Source organism: Microchirus variegatus (assembly GCF_963457635.1).
Source record: "Microchirus variegatus genome assembly, chromosome: 3".
In the NCBI taxonomy this organism is placed as follows: Eukaryota; Metazoa; Chordata; class Actinopteri; order Pleuronectiformes; family Soleidae; genus Microchirus; species Microchirus variegatus.
In genome coordinates, this window is record NC_139804.1 from 9,517,904 (window position 1) to 9,536,515 (window position 18,612).

At 39.8% G+C, this 18,612-nt stretch overlaps 1 protein-coding gene across 1 annotated transcript in view; it reads right to left on the reverse strand.

The window, feature by feature from the left end:
- cacna1ba (calcium channel, voltage-dependent, N type, alpha 1B subunit, a) overlaps positions 1-18,612 on the reverse strand; it is a gene marked incomplete at both ends in the record, with an annotated part of 225,712 nt that overhangs the window by 48,662 nt on the left and 158,438 nt on the right. Inside the window, 9 exons of the mRNA XM_083887152.1 lie at positions 323-433; positions 625-789; positions 1,246-1,447; positions 2,754-2,891; positions 3,013-3,173; positions 4,027-4,123; positions 12,255-12,275; positions 16,348-16,454; positions 16,981-17,040. Of these exons, the coding sequence (XP_083743278.1) occupies positions 323-433; positions 625-789; positions 1,246-1,447; positions 2,754-2,891; positions 3,013-3,173; positions 4,027-4,123; positions 12,255-12,275; positions 16,348-16,454; positions 16,981-17,040 (1,062 nt within the window). The remainder of the gene's footprint in view (positions 1-322; positions 434-624; positions 790-1,245; positions 1,448-2,753; positions 2,892-3,012; positions 3,174-4,026; positions 4,124-12,254; positions 12,276-16,347; positions 16,455-16,980; positions 17,041-18,612) is intronic.

Consider the following 18,612-nt stretch of genomic DNA (forward strand, 5'->3'; position numbering starts at 1 on the left):
TGATATCATGTCACTTAATCACTCTTTTCCCTTACTGGTCACACTGCCTTCACTTCTTTTGCTGATGATTATGAAGATGTTATGATTCTGGTTTCCTCCTTGTATCCTGTTCCCACCGTGGTTATGATCTATGTTGATTGCTACTTTTTTTACTTTAACCCTGTGCCATTTTTTCTTTGATTTGTCCTTGTTTTATTTTTTGTTACTCAGATTGTGGTCTGAGTGATCAGATATGATGATGTGGTCAGGAAGGGTTTGAATGATTGGCTCACTGAGGACGGACATTAATACCCGGTCTGAGCTGGATCTTTTGTTCACTCACCAGTGGACCAAAAGCAATGATCTTGAGGATACACTCCAGAGAGAAGAGAGTGGTGAAGACGATGTTGAGGTTCTTCAGCATTGCTTCATAGAAGTCTGGTGCGCCATGGAACTAAAAGACAGAGGCAAATGGTGAGAGAGGTGAGATCTGCTGGACCAGACTGAACAGCACACTCTCATCGTGAAAGTAAATCTCTCTCAAAAATGCTAATTAATCCAGGACTGACTTCAAACAACATCTGAAAAAGGAGAAGCCAGCTACATAAAATATGCACTAAATTATTCATATCTTCTAGCTCTTACCTTCATCATGAGGACCACCGTGTTGAGAGCGATCATGATCATGATGGAGTACTCAAATGGAACTGACACCACAAACTTCCACATCCTGTACTGGAAGGACTGCTTGTTCATGGGCATGTAGCGCGTTAGAGGTTTGGCGTTTATGGCAAAGTCAATACAAGCTCTCTGGAACAAAACAACCACACATGCAAGTGTGATGAAGGAGGTTACAGGTTACCAAAATCCAACAGGTGTTAAGTTTTCTCATCTCTAGCAAAAAGGAAACCCAGTATTGCACCCATGTTGCTAAAGCTGTCACCTTTTAATTTTCTTAATTTAACTTGGAATGCACATGCGTTCTTTTCCTTATTCAGTACCCGCTTTTGGAATTGACAATAAATATTAGCCTTGGGATCAAAGACAACAGCTTCCTGTGCTGTTCTGATGAATGTAAGCCTGGAAGGATGGACTTATTATAAAAATATGCCAATGTTTGGATCTGCGAGTGGACAAGTTAGACCATTCAACACTAGGATGCAAAGTTAGTGATGAACCTCAGAGCTCCACGATCAGCTTCAAATGGTGAAAATCCAAATCCCAGGAACTAATCCTTCATTACCTACCTCAGTGTCAGTGCTTTACCTTATTCTTCTCCAAGCTGCACTCAGACAAAGCCTTGTCCCCCTGCTCCTGAAAGGTGATGATGATCAGAGCCACAAAGATGTTGACAAAGAAGAAAGGAAAGACCACAAAGTAGACCACATAGAAGATGGACATTTCTATCCGGTAGCCTGGACTGGGACCCTGGTCTTCAAAGGTGGCATCAACAGAGTGCTTCAGTACACTGGAAGCAAAGGAAAGCAATGATGGGTGAGATGCAATAACATAGTGACATACTGCTCCAATGTGACTGGGTTTTATCCAATTCATAAGAGTTGAGGGGTGCTGGATCCAATCCCATGACATAGGGCAAAAATGTCGGGATTGCCACAGTGGATCATTCGCACATTTGATTTGGCAGACATTTTTACACCGGATGTCCTTTCTGACGCAAACCCTCCCATTTATCCAGGCTTGGGACCGGCAGTAGGAGTACATTAGACTGGCAGGTGTCTTATGTAATCCTATGTAACCTGAACCCTACATATAGAGACGGAAACGAACTATTCACTCTTACACCTACAGTCATTTTAGAAAGTCCACTTAACCTCTGCTTGGGATTCAAACCTGCAACCTTCTTGCTGTGAGGCAACATCACTAGTCACTATTCTGCCATGTGGCCCCTCTGTGCCAGTGTATATTCTTTGGAATTAAGCAAAGGCCTGAAAAATTCAAGGGTAAGTTACAGTTTGCATTGCTTTGGAAATGGCTTTCAGTGTTAGTGTGTTAGTGTCTCAAAAACTTGAACTATCCCTTTGATACAGTTGCATGTTCCAAAAGGGAGAATGGTGACAAGATATTATTCATTTGCTCTTTAGTATTGGTCATACTCCAAAACCACTACATCCCTTGCCTCTGATAACTCACTAGCATATTTCCTCTATCACTGCCTGCATCTTAAATGTCACATCATTTACCGTTAAGAACACAGCAATGACCCCACAGGATATAACTCTATACTTATTTTATACAGAGCCACAGATGACAGTTCATTTAATTTAATATTGAAGTAATACCCCTTATGATGACAACACTGAGCTGTGATAAGCAATACATGTCTAGGAAGAACAGTAGGGCAGCAATGATTACTCAAATATTAATCCATTACTACATGACAATGTTGTTGTTGTTTTTCTAATTAAAGCCAGTACTCGGATTTTTAATCTCCTTGAATGTGAATATTTTTATGAATTATTTTGATTTGTGGAGAAAACAAGACATGGGAGAACACTGAAAAACACTAGACATTTTATGGACCAAACAATTACTTGGTTCATCAAATATATCGACAGATTAAATGATTATTAAAATGAATCATTAGTCACAGCCCAAGATGTTTACCTGTAATGGGTGATGACTTTCCTGTATTCATCCAGTAAGTGGACTTTGATTTGTCAGATTTGTTGGTCAAAGTGATAGTTCAGATTATTTTTTGAAGTGTGGTTACATCCTGACACACACAGCAATTCACTGAAATCAGCTGTACTTACGTTGGCCAGCCTTCTCCGGTGGAGACAGTGAAGAGCGTGAGAAAGGCCCACAGCACATTGTCATAATGGAAGCTGTATTTTTCCCACTTTCTCTGCACGGCAGCAACCTCGTCTTTTTCGTAGTTCAGGAACTGTCCTCTGGAAGACATGAAGGCAAAGATAAAGACCGAGAGAGAGAGGACAGAGAGACATAGGTAAAGGGCTCTGCTGTGGTTAAACGTTTGCAGTCTACAATTTGAAAAAGAAGTTTGAGACTAACTCGCAGTCCTTCTTCAGACCCTTGGACTCATCTGTGCAGTAGAAGAACTTTCCTTTGAAGAGCTGAACAGCAATGACGGCGAAGATGAACATGAAGAGGATGTAAACGATGAGGATGTTCAGCACGTTCTTCAAAGAGTTGACCACACAGTCGAACACTGCCTGAGGACACATGCACACACATTCGATTGGCCACAGGATAATTTGTGTTTATCTGAAATTGTGTGAGCAACATGAGTAAAAACAAGCCAAAAATATTCTTCCATTCTCTTCTGAAGAGGAGGGGAATCTCCAGCTTTATTTTTTTTATCTTAGCATGTCCTGAGCTACACTATATGGACAAAAGTACACCTGTCGGTGTAATGATCAGGCAGATCATTACACCGACAGGGACTGCAATGACATATTCAACTACCTACTATACAGTACTTTAGTATGCAGTTGGTCCCTCTTTTGCAGTTATAACAGCTTCGTGAATGACTTTCCTCAGAATTTCGAAATGTTTCTATGTGAATTTGTGTCATTTCATTCTGTAGAGCACTGATGAGCACACCAAACTTATCAAACCGTGTCTTTATAGTCCTTGCTTTGTGCACTGGGACAGTAGAAAAGGACCTTCCTCCAAGTTGCCACAAACTAGGAAGCATAGCATTGTCCAAATTGTCTTGGCATGCTGGATGGATGCACGATTATCCTTCATTGGTGATAAGGGGACTAGACCAAAGCCTGATTAAGTCATATGAATTCAGGTGTGGCCAAATACTTTTGTCCATATAGTTTAAGTCTGACTATAAGTTGTTGGTCATAGGATAGATGATTTGATTCACAGTGTTGCCCAAATCTCAGATATCATAACGTCCAAAACCCTCTTTATGTTGCCGTCAGAAACTCTCACAGAATCAATAAATTAATAAATAGATCAATAAATCAAGCTCTCTGATGGGAATAGGATTTTCTGTTCTAAGGCCAGTTGAGCCATGATTTGTTAGACATTTCCAAATAAAGGGAGCGGAACCTTTAATTTTGGCAGCCGTTTGATGGTCTTGAGAGGCCTGAGAACTCTGAGAACCCTAAGTGACTTGATGGTGCTGATGTCTTTGCCTTTGGTCCCCCTGTGGAGAACAACTGCTGTTAAAACCACACACACAAATTCACACACAGTAACAAAAAATATATATAAACAACCTGCAGTGATCAGAGGCCTGTGTCAGGAAGTGGGATCAGCAAACCCTGAGTTTGTTTATTCTATGCATCAAAGTACCGACGATTCCTGGATGCAAGTGCCAAAAGCCTGAGACTGAAAAAAAAATGATTTGAAAAAAATAATAGTCTGAAACCAAAAAACAAGATTTGAATGTGAAAAATTTTAATATTTCAAAATGAATAAACACATTAAAATGAATGAACCAACAAAATAGATATACATTGAAATTAATCATTGAAAACAAAATTAGGTTTAGTTTTTTAACATTATGGTCCTGATTTGGCTCCATATTGATGCTGAACATGTAATTATATTTTTAAAAAAAAAGACTCAAGTGTTGTCATCTCTATTGTTTCTTACTACAATTTCTAAAAAGCATACGTCTTAATTTCATGTTCTCAAGAGCACCACGGATAGTTTTTCCCCTTCACAATACTCATCAGGGTTCATCTACTCACAGCTCAGGCTTATTCTCAGAGTTTTTTGAACTCCTGCTTCCTGAAACAGGCCCGAAACTCTTTTTTCATTTTTTTATTACTACGCACAAAAAGATAAACAGTAAAAGGAGTAGAAATTGCTTTTCAGAGTAGAACAGGATAGGTGTAATCACATTTTTGGTCACAGTCGTAACGACTGAAATGTTATAGGTTATGAATCAGGACTGTTTAGATCAGCTGAGTTAATGAGGGAAACAACAGCAGTCTTTTTTGGATTAAAAAAACAGAACGACAAAAGAAACCCATATCAATGGAACATTTTTTAAAAACTTAAAACATAAAAGTAACCTGGTTCATACATAATGTGTTCAGTGCTCAGTGCATGATATGTCAGGTAAACTAATCTAATGTTGGTTCGGTTTGGTACGGTTCAGTACATAGTACAAAGACAAACCATTCACTCACACTCTCACATCCACAGTCAATTTAGAGTGACCAATTCACCTAATCCCCAAATCTGCATGTTTTTGGACTGTGGGAGGAAGCCAGAGAAACCCCACGCACAAACGGGGAGAACTTGCAAACTCCACAAAGGCCCTTGTTCCAACCGGGGTTTGAACCCAGGTCTTCTTGATGCAAAGGCAAGAGTGCAAACCACGACACCAACCATGTGGCCTGAGAACAGTACCTTTAAATGGTAAATGGTCTGTATTTATATAGCACTTGATGACCACTCAAAGTGGCTTTACACTACAGTTTTGCCATTAACTCACACTTTCATACAGTGCATCTATGTGCAGCTCATTTTCTATTCTCATCTTTTATACCCATTCACACACTGCCAGCACAGCCACCAGGTGCAACGTGGGGTTACGTGTCTTGCCCAAGGACACATCATCACATGTAGACCAGCGGGGCCAGGAATCAAACCCACAACCTTCAGCTGGCTTTACCTAGCCATTAGTCATTTGAGCTTTTAAAAACAGTGACTCTCTCAATAGTCAGTAAGTAGTCGCCAAGGATGGTCATCCGAGCCCCGATCTGGAAAGCCTCTATCTGGCGACCCCCGAACCGGCTGACACCCCGACTTCCCTGCCCGACAGGGAAGCTGCAGCATTGTTCTCTTCATGTTTGGTATGAATGTGTCCTATTCCCTGCATCCAGACTTGTACCGCCACCCGATAACCTGACGTGCGAGTATACCAGGGTCTGCTCAATGCGACACGCAATGCAGCATGTGCGCAGTTTTCCAAGGGCTTCACCGCATTTGCCTAACAGAGCTCTGTGGAGGAAGTCGCTTAAAATGAAAGCAACATACGAATCAAAGACTCTTCGGTGGCCGCCATCTTGGATGTATACTAAAACTTTTTAGGAAGTTCTATAGTTGGCCAAAATGACATCCGTGTCCAACTTCAGAGTGCTTCACAACCCCGAGCAGGGGTGGGGTGTGAAGTAAGTTGTCCAGCAGTGAAAAGAGCACTGAGTGGATGTGGAAAAGATTTGCTTTTGAAGCATCCGGACATGGCTGGGCTCTTTCCTATATGTGACCCGACACAGACCAAGCGGGAACAAGTCGGCAAAGCGCGAAATGAGAAAAAAAAGTTATTTTTTCCAAAATTAGGGATTTCCGTTTTTTAAAAAATTACACAAGTTGAAGTTTTGAAGAAGCCACTACATACTTCAAATCACAGTATTGTGGGTCTTAAAACCATAAACTTTGTGTTTGAATTAAGGTTGTTTTATCGCTGTGAATCACTCCTAGTTTGGGTGTGGTGATCTCACATTCCAGAGCTTTTGATGCTTTTTCAGCCAATCAGCTGACGATCACGGAGATTACACATGGCTCATTAATATGCACGTACAGAGAGAGAGTGTGTCGAATGGCCAGCGCTTATGTGTGTGTGTGTGTGTGTGTGTGTGTGTGTGTGTGTGTGTGTGTGTGTGTGTGTGTGTGTGTGTGTGTGTGTGTGTGTGTGTGCAGTGCGAAATTAAAGCATGATTGTCATCAAAGCAGTCAGGAAGGAAGGCAAAGAAAACTGGAGAATAAGTCTGTGGCTGACCTTCTTCACAAGGACAGAGAAAGCACAGAGACTGCTGGTGTGTGGACTGTTAGCATTTAAAGCTAGCGATCTTTATGCTAACGTGTTAGCAGACTTCATCATCACAAAAACAACAAACAGATGGATTATTCAGCGGCTGAAAGAGAGCAGGACAGATACAGTGGTTGTCTGAGATGACGACGTGACGCCAGCACCGCACTATATTGTTATGGGTGAGTTTTCATATACGTAACGTTAGTGTTCAGTCACATACAGGGACGTATTTTCTTGTTATTGTTTCACTTGCTCCAGCACAGACATGTGAGATGATGGTGCACGTGTCACCGGCTGTTCTCTCGAGTGGCTGTGTGCCTCCAAGCGTGTGTGTGTGCGTTAGGGTTGCCACCCGTCCCGTAAAATACAGAATCATCCTTTATTTGGCAATTAAATGTCGCGTCCCGTATTGAACGAATACGGGACGCGGTTTGTTCCGTATTCCCTTAAATATCCAATCCACATGTCTGTCACACACACATCAACACTAAAGATAAAGATGAAAATAAAACACAGGGAATAATAAGGCCAGCAAACTTGTCGTGGCGGGATCTACGCAGGATCCCGGCCGCCCCGGCTCCGGTCCTCTGTGCGCGTGCTGCTGTCACGGTTGCCTAGCAACAGACGCCACACATCGGTGCTGCTCACAGTTTACTAAAGACATCAGCTCATCTGATTAATCGGTTATTCCCTTAATTACAACAAAACTAAAGCTCTTCTACAAAAAGATTGAGACCACGGAGTGAAAACAATGAAAAGTTTAACAGCGCACTTTTCATTGTTAACACTAAGATCTACTCAGATCCCCTGCACGTCATCGCGACTGTACTCGATCCTCGTCATAAAGATTATTATTGGATGTAAAGATAAAACTGCGTGTAGAGAAATAATCCAGTCTGTGCTGATACGGAAAGATCGCTTGGAGGAAAAGCTCAGAGCGCAGCAGCGACGCACAACGCAGCAGAAAGAGAGAGAGAAACCACAGTGCGGTGCGCAGAAAAAAAGGCCCGTCTGCACCAGATGAGGGGGCACACTCTATAATATAATATACTATAATTGCAATGCCTTGACTTTAGTGAGGTAAGCACACACAGTCCCTGCCATAACAAAATTAGAAAAAAAAACAATGGTAAAAAATTAGCACAATAACTTATTTCGGTTTTCCGGTTTCGCCCAACTGTTTCCTGATTTTCGGTGCATCCCTAGTTATATTGCTCTTGCAAATAAAGACATTTCTTGTTCATGTGTTCCCCCAGCTGCTTCCCAAAGTAGATGTTTTCTGTAATACAGAGTTCTGTAATGTTTTGAGTTACTTGGCCTTGAGTCACCATAATGGTCCTTCAAAAAGCCTCAGAATGCCCCATTTTTACCTCAAATTTTCAAATGCTCCACAACAGACCCACCTCCGCTCGGTCGCTCTGCTCCCTCGCCATGTACTCTCAATAGTGAAATTTTACTAGAAAAACCCCAGACACCCTTACAACACACATGCCTAGATGTCCTACATTAGTGGGCTCCGTGGTGGTCATGGCCCCGAGGAGCCGCGGTGGGGCGTCCCTTATTTTCATTTCTGAAAAGTGGCAACCCTACTGTGCGTGCAGTGTGAGTGGCGACACACGCATTCCAGCGGAGAGTCCGTTTTTTTTTCCGTTTTTTTGCCCCTGATTTTTATTATGGCTGTTCTGATGGTCTATAATGGACATTACAGCCATGTTCTTGAGCCTAAAATGAAGTAGTACAGTGCAGAATAATTTCCACCCCCGCATTGCTGCTGTTGCTGCTGCTGTAAAAAATAAATAAATAAATAAATAATTCGACATGTGGACCTAGACAATCGACTCTAAAAATGTGTAAAATTCCCATTCCTAATTATTAGCTCATTCAGGAACAGACTGATCCATTCACACTACACCACAGAGCAACTTCAATGTATTTCATTAGTGTCTGATTTGATATTAGAAATATGTGTCTTTGATCCTTCTCTCTTAAGTATATATAGTATATTTTGTTTTCATGAAACAACAAAAACAGATGATGGTAATACAATAGTACGCAAAAGTTTGGGCACCCCTGTAAATTTTCATGATTTTCCTTTATAAATCATTGGTTGTTTGGATAAGAAATTTCACTTAAATATATCATATAGGAGACAAACACAGTGATATTTGAGAAGTGAAATAAAGTTTATATGATTTACAGAACGTCTGCAATATCAGCAATTGTTCTGGAGAACAATGTCCATGTTCTGTGTAGCAGTGTAGCTCACAACAATAGTATCTGTGCTCTTACAGAGCAGGGTGTGGTTTCACTGACAGATTAGACCAGGAGAGGGTTGTGCTATGCACGTGCATGCACATTTTATTTTCAAAATGTCGGATTTTCGTTTTTTCTAACTTCTTCAACTTGAAGTTTGTAAGAAGCCACTACATGCTTCAAATCACAGTATTGTGGGTCTTACAACCATAAACTTTGTATTTGAATTGAGGTTGTTTGATCACTGTGAATCATTCTTAGTTTGGGTGTGGCGATCTCACATTCCAGAGCTTTTGTTGTTTTTTCGGCCAATCAGCTGACGGTCACGGAGAATACACATGGCTACTTAATATGCATAGAGAGAGAGAGGGGGGAGGGGGAGAGAGAGTGTGTGAAACTTTCCAGCAGTTATTGAGCGTGTGCAGTGAGAAATTGAAGCTGATTGTCATCAAAGCTTTGTTTACCAAAGGAAGGCAGAGAAAACCGGACAATAATTAAACTGTGGCTGGACTTCTTAACAAAGACAGACACAGATCTCACTTCTTCTGTGAGTGGACTGTTAGCATTTTAAGCTAGCGATCTTTATGCTAACGTTTTAGCAGACTTTATCGTCACAAAAACAACAAACAGATGATTTTTCAGCGGCAGAAAGAGAGCAGGACAGACACAGTAGTTGTCTGAGATGATGACATGACGCCAGCACCGCACTATATCTCCTTATGGGTGAGTTTTCATCTACGTAATGTGTGCCACTAGTGTTCAGTCACATACAGGGACGTTTTTTCTTGTTATTGTTATTCACTAGCTTCAGCACAAACATGTGCTGATGTGCTTGAATCATGTGTGAATGACACAGCTTTGTGTATGAAGTATTGACTGTGATGCTAATGATTTAGCAACTAGCTGAGAGTTAGGACATCATCAGCTCATTCAGTAACAGACTGATCCATCCACACTACAAAACAGAGACACTTCAATGTATTTCATTAGTGTTTGATTTGATAATAGAAATACGTGTCTATCTTTGATCCTTCTCTCTTAAGTATATTTGGTATATTTGGTTTTCATGAAACAACAAAAACACAGATGATGGAAATACAGTGGTATGCAAAAGCTTGGGCACCCCTGTAAATGTTCACTATTTTCCTTTATTAATCTTTTATCTAATTATTTGGATGATAAATGACAGTTAAATATATCATATTGGAGACAAACAGTGATATTTGAGAAGTGAAATAAAGTTTATATGATTTACAGAAAGTCTGCAATATCAGCAGATTCTGGAGAACAATGTCCAGGAATCAGTGGCAAAGTGCCGGGGCAAACCATCAAACTGAACTGGAGATGTTTTGTAAAGAACAATGGTCCAAAATACCTTCCTCCAAAATCCAGACTCTAATTGGAAGCTATAGGAAGCGTTTAGAGGCTGTTATTTCTGCAAAAGGAGGATGCATAAATGTTTTCTTTTGTGGTGCCTAAACTTATGCACATGCCTAATTTTGTTTTAAATAATTAGGCATCTCCACACTTTCTGTAAATCATATATACGTTATTTCACTTCTCAAATATCACTGTGTTTGTCTCATATATGATATATTTAACTGAAATGTCTTTTTCAAGGAAATTCATGGAAATTCATGAAGATTTACAGGGGTGCCCAAACTTTTGCATACCACTGTATGACTACACGAGTGTAAGGACAAGAAATTATAAAAGAATACCCCCCCCCTTCCTATTTAAGCCATTTCATTTCAAATCTTAAGAGAATATTATGTCCAGTTATTTAATGTATTGTATATGTAATGTTCTGTGTAGCAGTGTAGCTCACAACAATAGTCTCTGTGCTCAGGGAGGTGTGGTTTCACTGACAGCTTAGACCACGAGGCGGTTGTGCTATGTAAATGTGATGATTCTGTCTCTTGGCTCCCAGAAGGTGTAAATCTTTGAGGCTAAAATTCTCCCTAAAGCAGTTTGAGGAGTGCCTACATTCAAATGGCCATATCTTACTCAAATATTATTATTATATGTGTTTGACATTGTTGGAAGCTTAGAAATCACACTTTCAGAATTTGTAAATAACTCCAAATGTCCCTAAGTAGACTTGTGACCGGTTTCGCCATGGCTGGACACATATCTCACCAACATTTCCAAGACAACCTTCTAGTACTCCTTATGACCATATATTATGCAAGCCTCTGTCATTTAAGGGTATTATATCTGCATCCTATGTCAATCTGATGGCACTTTCACCCTCTAACACTTCTGACCTTAAAACCTAATGGGAAGGCGAAATTGGGGAGCTGATTATTGAAGAATCTTGGGAGGCTGCCCTAGGCAGAGTTCACAGTTCGTCAATTTTATGCTAGACATGGTTTCCTACAATTCAAGGTTTTACACCACGCTCATTGGACTAAACACAGACTCTCTAAATGTTTTCCCAATGTAGACCCACTATGTGACCGCTGTAAGTGCAATTCAGCATCACATACTCACATGTTCTGGTCTTGTGCAGAGTTAGCTCAATTTTGGTCACCCATCTTTGACATAATATCGGGCTCCCTGGGAAGACCAGACTCACCATGCCCTTTGGCTGGGTTTGGGGTGGTACCTGATCATATGGGTCTAACTAGGGCACTTTCCTGGCCAGGCGACTGATTTTGACCAAATGGAAAGACAGTAAACCACCAACATTTACTCATTGGCTCAAGGATGTCCTTCAATTCCTCAAACTTGAGAAAATTAGATACTTTGAAAGGGTCAGCAAGGAAAACTTGGGGACCTTTTCTAGAATATATCAAGGTACGCACCACACTCACCTTAGAATAGGCCGAGAATAAGCACGCTCCAAAAAAAAAGTATTTAAAATAAACAAATAAAAATCACAGTTTCGAATTAGAACTGAAATGGACTGCTATTAAAAAGAAACATAAATCTGTCTTACTTAAGTTTTAAAAACAAAAGATATACAAAATCTTCCAGCTAAAATCAAAATAATATGGCATTTTGTAATGAAAATGGCTAAAATCATGGGTGTTTTTTTAGAGGCAGGTTTCATTTGAAAGGTGTCAGACAAAGGTCGCTGTAGTGTTAACAAAATATATATAGATAATTTTGAATACATGCTGATCTAAGCATTACAAGAATGGCAGTTAGAAAGGGGTTGGATTTCACAGGGTGAGGAAGGGTTAGGGTTAAGATGTGGGTACAGGGTGGGGGTGGAGTCAAAGGGGTGTGATTTCATAGGAGGGTTCCCCACCTGGTCACACCTTGTTGCGATCTACTTGGGGGAAAACAGTGGTAAAACAAGGTACAGCAATTTTATGGATGCTTCACACGTACAAACAGAATAAAGCATAATGTCTGCATCAGACAACATCAGTTTTCCATTCGTGACAACAGACATGAGATTTTGGTTGGTGGCAGAGCAGCCAATTGAGTGAGCAAATCCCAGTAGAGAATGGATCTGCAATGGATTCAACTACAGCTACTCCTATTTCAGTCTCAACCAAAATATTAAACAGAGAGAGAAAATGTCACAAAAAAAGGCCTAAAGCAAAATCATTACACTGGTTTAAACTATAATAAAAGCAAAATGAATTGGAATATAATGCCAGCACTGAAGCCAGTTGAGCATTGCTTTTACTGAAATGCACCCTGAGGTTCATGGGGTGAAATGAACATCGATGGAGATGCTTTAGTTTGTTGTCACTGCCACAGGCAGTTGATCAGATGGTGAGCAGACACTTCCAAGGACATGCATGATGACTGAGTGACAGCTGTCAATCAAACAAGTCTACATATCTGGCGCCAAAGAGCATTTGTAAATCATTTTTTGAGTTTCTTTAATGATTCTCACATTATGTGGAACACTGAAGATAAAATCACAGGCAAAGCCTTCTTTAATAATTAAAGACATGAGACATTATGAAATAATAACTTTAAAGTAAGAAGGAAAAAATATGTAGAACTACATTTAAATAGCTATTTATTATGAAAGTGCAATTATTTTGCATTTTTAAATGACTGCACCTGAGTGTGTTATTAAAGTCATTTTTAAGAATGCAGTTTAGTTGTGTGGGAATGTAATTTTTGAAAAACAGGGTTGCAATGGTCACTTTACACTGAGAAAAATGAATCATTAAGTATTCACATTTATATTTTTTATATTACTTAGAGAATCATATTTTAAAATATTATCTAATCAAATTCCTTGGACTCTATTCTATTTCATAACTATTAACTATAATAACTATAACTATTTCAAATGGAGGGATATTTTTATCGTAAAATGTAAAAAAAAAATTTAAATATGAGGCTGAACTATTTCATAAAGTCTAGCACACTAACTAGTGGTTTGCTCCACCAGGATTTATCACTGGAATGTTAAACAGTAGGACAGCACTGCAGATACTAGGTGAAACTACGGATCCAGGACCAGCTTTCTTGGAGAGTAGATGGAATGAAACCCACTAATTCAAGCCGTTAAAAGTACAGTGTGCAGTGTGGTTTTATGTTTCATGTATGTAGCCTTCAGTTAGCATCAAAGTTCAACATTCTGTCAGTTTGTCCATTGTGGGCTACTGCATAATCATCTTCAATTTCTTCCAAATGAAAATAATTTCATCTAAATCTTACACACTGTACCTTAATCCATGACATACCGACACCTCACCATACTACAGAAGTACACTAGTTAATGTCATTTCACAATGTCTCATTTATTTAATATACTGATGTCAAACTACACAATCATTTCTGTTACGGTGGTCGCTGTGTCAGATCAGATGATCACAGAGCCATAAATTTGTGTCGTGGACTGACCAAAAAACATGAAAGACTAAACAAAGGAGAAGCAAGGTCAGACTAGATGACACCATACAATAAGTGTAGTGTTCTTGAAAGCATAAAGAAAAGATTGTGAACACATGCTTGGGTAGCATGGAACCGTCAAGGATATTTGGATCTAACTTCATCACTCTTCTTTCACTCTGCCATTTTGTTTGTTTACACTCATTGCTCAATGGCACTGACATGACAGACCACATCATGGGAGACCATTGGGAGTCTGTGAGGCATCCCAGACGTCTCATGACCGTCCTTTATTATGACACACTACTTGGATCAAAACAATCGGCCCTGAAACCATACTTCTGCCAGACCTTGGCATTAGGCTGTGAGGAGTTGGAGATATACACTATATAGACAAAAGTATTCGGACGCCTGACCATTACACCAACAGGGACTGTTCGTTCCAAAAAAGTCAAGTTCTTCTACATCAAACTTGTTAAACCATGTCTTTATAGTCGTTGCTTTGTGCACTAAAATGTCTTGGTATGCTGAAGCGTTAAAATCGTCCTTCATTGGAGATAAGGGGTGTAGCCCAAAGTCTGATTAAAACATATGAATTTAATACCTAACAGGTGTGGCCAAATACTTTTGTTCATATGTGTATATGTCTATAGTGTATATTGTCACTATTAGTCACTCAATGATATTTACAAATGCTGTTCAGCTGCTTTACTTCCAAACACATATATATGGACACACGACAAATCAGCATGTATCTCCATCTGCAGAATGGCACTGCCGAGTATGACAGATACAAAATGCATATAAATGGAAATGATGTGTCAGTCAGTAAAATCCTACAGTGAGCAGCACATGTAAAACAGTCGATCTGATGTGCATGCTGAAACCACAAAGAAGACAGATGCTCCCTGAGATGTGTTCATACCCCCCAAGAGCAGCTTGCTTTGCTGCATTAGTGAGCCTCTGGTGAATTAATAATGGAGAATGTGAGGATGAACATGCAAGTGACATGCACCCCTGGAATGCAGGAGAGCATGGAGGACTTTGAGATGAGGACACGCACAGGTGGGGTCAAGTACATGAAGGTCCGAGACGGACGACGAGATGGGATGTGCTTCAGACACTGTAACTGATACTTGTTCTCACAAGTAATTTCCCCTCATATGCTCCATGTCTTACAATCTTTTCAAGCAAAAGGTGGCTGGGATGTCTACTGACAGAAAGCTTTTAGTACAGGAGATGATTTAGCATTTACCTATATACCTATAACCTATAACATTTATCTAATACCTAGAACGAGTTGCATGATTATGAGTTTGAAAGTTATGATTGTCTCACATTATAAGCGGAACAATATCCGCATAATTGCATTTATCGGTTCAATTTAAATAATTCAAAGGCCTATATTCCATATTTCTACTGACAGGTACCACTGCTGCAGTGTTTATCGCATTGATGAGCAGTCAGTAGAAATATGCTGTCACAGTGTCCGCTAAAGATAAAAGCCTCAGCTTCAGAGAGACGAACGAACCAGGTAAAAAATCAGATGTGTGTGTCCAATACCGCAACAGTCTTTGAGCAACATTGAACAGTATAGTCAATTCTGGTGCTAACTTACCTCAAAAGAGATGTCCTACAACAAATATTAACCCGGCCTAATGTATGTGTAAGCTATACCTGGCATTAAACCTGATTCTGATTCTAATAAATAATGTTTGTGTGGAACTTCTGTAGAGAAAGGATATGGTGACTTATTTTGATGTAAGCTTATGTGCACAATTATTTTCAATAGATACAAACAATAGTGATTTCTATTGCATTTTAACCATTGTGACGTCAGCTTCTCCACAGTGCAAGGGTGGACGGATTTGTAGGAAATCCAACTTGGAGCAGATGTCTTAGTTGGAGAACTTTCAAAAGAGTTGTCTGGAATGCGGCATTAGAACAAAAAAAAGGGACATTTATTTGTTTGGTTTTGTGTCCTTAATTTCTCTTTGTTTTTAATAAAACATAGCTCGTATGGGAATAATATCCAAATTCCAAATTAAAATTTGTGTGCCCAAGGATATCAGACACACATTATCACGACCATCATTCATTCAACAAGTGACTCTAAAAGAAGATTTAATTTGAATTCTCAGCTGATATAGACATAAGACTGAATACATGAGGAAATTGCTTGTTTTTTTTGGAGTGACGGACATGTATGCTAAGTATGTGATCGATCATACACATACATACACATGGATAATGATGCGGTCGAGCAAGATGAGAGAGATAGAGGAGGCATTACCCCATGAAGCTCCTTCAAAACGATTCCAGAAAAGAGACAGGGAAAGAATCACGTCAGTATAATTACATGCACACGCACGCGCGCATGCACGCACACACACACACACACACACACACACACACACACACTGACACACTACTTACTGCTTGAAAGCCATACACAGTTTATCCACCAAATCTGATCGATAAATAACTTACTGTCGGATTCTTATTTTAAGAAAAAAACACATAGGAGTTGTTGAACTTACGAAAATGCAAAAGCCACCAGCGCCCCACTGACCACTATGAAGTCCAGAATGTTCCACAGATCTCTGAAGTAGGATCCAGGGTGAAGAAGCAGGCCCAGGTCCACCATCTAAACCAAAGATAAGAGGTAAGAAGAGATAGAGGTTTCTTTTTACCGTTAATCAGTCATTTCCAAAAGGAAACATGTATGTGTCATTTGTAAACCATTCACACCCACACAAAAGGTCCAAAGAAAATCAATGATATCAATATACTGCACAGGCAGAGTAGTTGATCCACTGCTGCCTCAATCATTAAGGTTTTTCTGTGACTTTGGTGTTAGAAATCCTTCGTTTGCCTTCTGCATGGAGTTTGCATGTTCTCCCTGTGTGTGAGTGGGTTTTCTCCGGGTTCTCCGGTTCCCTTCCACAGCCCAAAAACATGTAATATCAGGATTAGGTAAATTGGATACTCTAAATTGAGTATGAGAGTGGATGGTTGTTTGTGTCTATGTGTCCCTGTGATGGACTGGCAATTTCTCCAGGTTGTGAACCCTCCGATCGTCCCTTTGTCAGCTGATATTGGCACAGCATCCCTATGACCATCATGTGGCGCATAAAGCAGTAGAAGATGGATGTATGTAAAATCACACTCACCTTGATTACCATTTCAAATGTGAAAACACCAGTAAAGGCATAATCCAGATATCTAAGCACCTGCAAACAAAGACCCTGGATTAGAGGACTGAATATGTACATGTGTATAATAATCATACAATGAATCATGACAGTTTATGAGCGTTGACCATTAGAGTGGAGAATCTACTAGGAAAGCTATCCTGGTGATTAATTTCCAGATATGCCAAACTGCACACTTAAAATACTTCTTATTTACACAGTGGATCCATCTCCGTCTTGTCCTCCTTCACAACATCCATGAACCTTCTGTGTGGTCTTCCTCTTTTCCTCCTGTCTGGCAGCTCCATCATCAACATCCTTTTATCCAATACATGACCAAACCATCGCAACCTCCACTTACTTTATTTCCAAACCGTTCAACCGGAACTGTCCCTCGAATATGCTAATTTCTAATCCTTTCCATCCTGGTCACTCCAAATCTCATTATCTTCAGCTCTGCCTCCTGTCTTTTAGACTGTGACACTGTCTCTAAGTCATATCATAGCAGGTCTCACTACCATTTTGTTTCCCTTTCACTTTTTCTGCTATCCTTCTGTCACACACTACCTCTCTTCACCCCATGCACTGACCCCAGGTATTTAAACTCATCCACTTTCTCGACCTCCACTCCTTGCATCTTTACCGTACCACCTGTCTCAATGTCATTCACACACGTGTCTGTCTTGCTCCTTCTAACCTTCATTCCTCTTTTCTCCAGTGCATACCTCCACCTCTACAGGCTTTCTTCCACCCCCTAATCTCACTCCAGATTACAATATCAATTACAAACCACATGGTCTGTCAACATTTGTCAACATGTTCAAGCATCGCTTCTTTAGTTCTACTTTTCTATGCATATAGAGCCCAAGTACACTACCGTTCAAAAGTTTGGGGTCACTTAGAAATGTCCTTATTTTTAAAAGCACTTAAAAGCATTCATTATATTTATATTTGTTATATTTCATTTCAATGAATATAAAATTAAATTAATCAGAAATACACTCTATACATTGTTAATGTGGTAAACAACTATTCTAGCTGCAAACATCTGTTTTTTAATGGAATGTGTACATAGGTGTATAGAGGCCCATTTCCAGCAACCATCTCTCCAGTGTTCTAATGGTATGTTGTGTTTGTTAATCGCGTTAGAAGACTATCGGATATCAGAAAACCCTTGAAAATCCTTTTGCTATGTTAGCACAGCTGAAAACAGTTGTGCTGGATCTTTGACAAAAGCAGTTTGAAGGGCAAAATTATTATTTTTATTATCAATGTCTTGACTATATTTTCTATTCATTTTGCAACTCTTTTGATGAATAAAAGTGTGAGTTTTAATGGAAAACACAAAAAAATATATAGTGTAGCTGACAGATTAACACAATCGGAAACCAAAACAACGCCACTATGTCAGGAAGCAACGCTGTTCAAGTCAAGCGACATATAGAAATGGCAAAGTATATATTCGACAACTTGATTAGGTTAACTGGAAACTTTTGACCCTAGATGTGAATATGAGAGTGTCATCTATGTATATTGCCCCCCTGTGTTGGGGATTGGCTCCAGTCCCTGGCGACCCTCATGTGGAGTATAAAGCAGTAGAAAATGGACGGA